The sequence below is a fragment of the Sphaeroforma arctica genome, assembly GCF_001186125.1.
Source record: "Sphaeroforma arctica JP610 unplaced genomic scaffold supercont1.2097, whole genome shotgun sequence".
Taxonomy (NCBI): domain Eukaryota; class Ichthyosporea; order Ichthyophonida; genus Sphaeroforma; species Sphaeroforma arctica.
This window is the reverse complement of record NW_014038461.1, coordinates 4,642-8,708: the sequence shown is the minus strand read 5'-3', so window position 1 is coordinate 8,708 and position 4,067 is coordinate 4,642. Positions and strand designations below refer to the sequence as shown.

Here is a 4,067-nt window from a genome sequence, read left to right as displayed (position 1 = left end):
ATATACATACATACATACATACATACATACATACATTATATGTATATATACGGCAATCGAGTGTACGGCGTAAATATTTTAGTTTGTAACGTTGTAAATATTATAGTTTGTAACGTTGTAAATATTATAGTTTGTATTATAATAGTCTGATCCTAATTAATGAGCAAATTTCCGACCTGTCTGGTATCTGTTGTTTTATAGCTCCTGCTGCTTTCTCCACTCCGGCAATTGAAGGCGCCTGAATCTAAAGTTAAAATTGTCGGCTCGAATTGCTGAATTATACGATTGCGGCGCTGTAACCGCGTTTAGACTATTAAGCAGTGTAAGTTGAGTTTATGTACTGAGCTACGGCTATAGATACGGAATATGTATCTGGCTACCGATACCTTCTAGACAAACAACCAGCAAGGCGTTTGCGTTGTACTTAATAAAGTTAACTCAACTTTTTTGTAACTGTTGTGGCACATGTGAAGAGTATATATTTTTGCATCTGTTTAAAATATATTACAAGGCACATATTGTATTGCATTCACTAGCTATATGGGGTGTTTTACAGAACTCTATGTGGTATTTCAAAGGTCTTGGAATGTATAGTGTGTGAAGAAGCCCTCCATCGTTAGCATTTAGTACGAAATGGCTGTCTGCGTGCACATCTTTTAGTTTCGTTTGTCATAGCATCTTGCTGTTGACGGAATCCCTTGACAGCCTGCGTGGTCCAGGTGTCGTCCATCAACAATATGTCATCGAGTACAGATTCTTCTTCTTCTTCTTTTCTTTTCGTTGCTTCAATTATTGCTTCGTTCACATGCCAAACCTTTGTACCTTTTTCCATAAATCATGTCCATATAACACCTTTTTTCATACAGTATGTTCATACAACACGAGATTTGATCACTCCGTTACCATATGCGGAGTTGCTTATGACATACATACACAGCTATTTTTTCTAAATTTTTTTTTGCGTGCCGCTTAGAACGTTGGCTGCGGTTTTCTTCTTCTTCCCTTTCTGAGTTAGTGTATAAGTCCCCTGACAGTTATTGCCGATGCCTAGTGGCATTTATTTACCGCACCCATTATACACACGCCAACGTTTACGGCTATTTCAACATGATACATATAACATTGGAATGTCTAACGAACTATGCAGTGAGAAGCTATCGAGCACCTGTGCTTCTGGATACGGTATACAAGCAAATGTTACCCTTGCTAATACAACGGCTGAGATACTTGTAATCTTCCATCTACTCATATGCTGCTATATCTACACCACGCCACAGCTCTGCCTATTCATGTGGCCGATGCCTTTGAGGCCGACAGGAATCCGTACAGTGCACTTACAAACCCCGATGGGCTCATCAACCTATCGGTGGCTGCGTGTCAGTTAAAATCAGCCAATCAGATCCACGCTCGGGTAAATGAAGCGATGGAAAAGGAAAGCTCACTGGCGAGTCGCCACTTTGGTTATGCGTCTGACCCCCACGGCACGGAAGAGCTGAGGAGTGCCGTTGCTGGTGTTATGACGGAGTATATTTTCAAAGGTACGTGTTGTTCTATGCATAAGGTGCACATGTGTGTATTAGAGCTAGATACGTAGATATATGAGTGGTAATGAATGTGTCACGAGTGAATTCACTCACAATACTCAACAGGCGGTCTCTAAGTTGCTATACATTGTTTGGTGGAGAACTATACATTCACTTATGGCACCGTGTCCCGGGTGTATGCGTGTATCACCGTCCGATTGACCGATCAGGTTGAACCTATGCATTTACGCGCAACAATGATCATCTTATCTAAGTGTTTTTTGCTCACGATTATCGGCTTTCAATCCGAGTATACATGTGCGAGAGGTTTCGGATATATTGTTGTGATGTATTGGTCTATGCGTAAGATCACATACTTTCAATTGTTCGTGCTGTGTCAATGAAGCATGCGCTTACGTAGTCAGACTTGGATTTGGCGGACACGATCTATTGTCATGATTGTTCTGATATGGTATTTAGGACGCGTATGTTTGTATGTGGAGTTACTTGGGTATGTGTTTGCAACGACCCTGAGATTTAACTGCCGGCCTATGGTTTGTGTTCAATGTCATTTGCCTATAGCATTGAAAACCGTTGTATCAATCACTTTATATCTGAGACATGTTCATTCCTCTTTACGACCCAAAACCCGAAGTCCTGAAGCTGGTCTCGAACTGATTCATGCACTATCGCGATGGAATATTGCACTCCCATACAATGTTAAACTCAATATCGAAAGACAGTACGGGAATGTATATTTATATCTACCGTTATATATATATATATATATATATATATATATATATATATATATATATATATATATATATATATTATAGCAACATATTCACGCGTGTATATCATTTTACAGGGGAACACACAGCGATCCCAGACGATGTGCTGCTCTGCTCCGGAGCCACTTACGCAGTGTCCGCGTTGACGGGGTGTCTGTGCGACATAGGCGAGGGTGTCATCATTCCGAGCCCAGTCTACTGTAAGTGTGCTTGGTGATGTTGATATACAACCACCCCTATTTCAGCTCGTGAGTATGCTCACCTGCCTACTGATAATTTCAGGATGAAGTATGGTATATTATCGTGTGGCTGGACTCGGATAAAAGTCTATTGAAGGCTCAGGCTTGGGGAATCGATCTTTCCCACTTTGAGGTCAACATATATACATATATATATATATGATCCTTGCTGCCACATACGTACTATCATCGACATATAGTCATACAGATTTCTATACGTTTGGATATGTACGTGCACGCGTACAACATACATTGACTAACACATCCAGAGGTGCGCAGTGTCAGACGTTGTCTAAGGTTTTTATTATGACATAGATAAGAATGAGCGTTCTTCACCGCTACCTATTTAGAATGTGGCTGTTCTTGAGCCTATCGCGCTTGTCAAGTATGTGAAGAACATGATTATCCGTCTCTAGAACTGTTAGGCTGCTTACAAATACGCCAGTCCAACAACACTTAGATGTATGCCACCTCATAAAAACATGGGGTGTTTAGCTATGTGATCTCGACAGGTGGGATAGCTTATACGTCAAGCGATATGGTGGTATGCATGCTTCTATAAGTTCAAAATAATACAGGCTGCGTGGTTCTATGCCTACATGTGAAGGTATGGATCAGCACCACAATACTTGGGCACACAAGCACTGTCAGTGGCTGGTGTGGTAGTGGACGCGTGCTGCTTCACCTGCTGAATTATATATCACATTAACCCGCGGTAACGTATACTCCTGGTACACTACACCAACCATCCACTATAGCCCGATCGCCCTGTGTGTGTGTACGGAGTGTGTTCAGTATTATTCGCCTGGTCCCTATGCCCAAGGACATTAGCACTTGTCTAGCATGGAGTGTTCATCGAGTGTTGCTTTCCTGTGTTGTAGCTGGGTTCTTTTTGGATTGCACAATGCTGCCTGGCGCGAAAGTGTTGCCGTCGGACGCTAAGGCGGAGAACGGGTTTCGGCCGCAAGTCAGTGAACTGGAGGATACGTATAATAAGGTACGTCATATTGAACGATACGTATAATAAGGTACGTCATGTTAAATGATACGTATTATAAGGTACGTCATGTTAAATGATACGTAAAATAAGGTACGTCATCTTAAATGATACGTATAATAAGGTACGTCATGTTAAATGATACGTATAATAAGGTACGTCACGTTATATGATACGTATAATTAGGTATGTCATGTTGAATGATACGTATAATAAAGTACGTCATATTGAATGATACGTATATTAAGGTACGTCATGTTAAATGATACGTATAATATGGTACGTCATGTTAAATGATACGTATAATAAGGTACGTCATGTTAAATGATACGTATAATAAGGTACGTCATGTTAAATGATACGTATAATAAGGTACGTCATGACAAATGATACGTATAATATGGTACGTCATGTCAAATGATACGTATGATAAGGTACGTCATGTTAAATGATACGTATAATAAGGTACGTCATCTTAAATGATACGTATAATAAGGTACGTCATGTTAAATGA

At 40.4% G+C, this 4,067-nt stretch overlaps 1 protein-coding gene across 1 annotated transcript in view; it reads left to right on the top strand.

Moving 5' to 3' along the window:
- The first annotated feature begins 282 nt into the window (after positions 1-282).
- Positions 283-4,067, top strand: part of SARC_12139 (hypothetical protein) — an 8,424-nt gene continuing 4,639 nt past the window's right edge. Inside the window, exons 1-4 of the mRNA XM_014293760.1 lie at positions 283-322; positions 1,278-1,538; positions 2,395-2,517; positions 3,438-3,553. Of these exons, the coding sequence (XP_014149235.1) occupies positions 1,424-1,538; positions 2,395-2,517; positions 3,438-3,553 (354 nt within the window). The 5' untranslated portion in view covers positions 283-322; positions 1,278-1,423. The remainder of the gene's footprint in view (positions 323-1,277; positions 1,539-2,394; positions 2,518-3,437; positions 3,554-4,067) is intronic.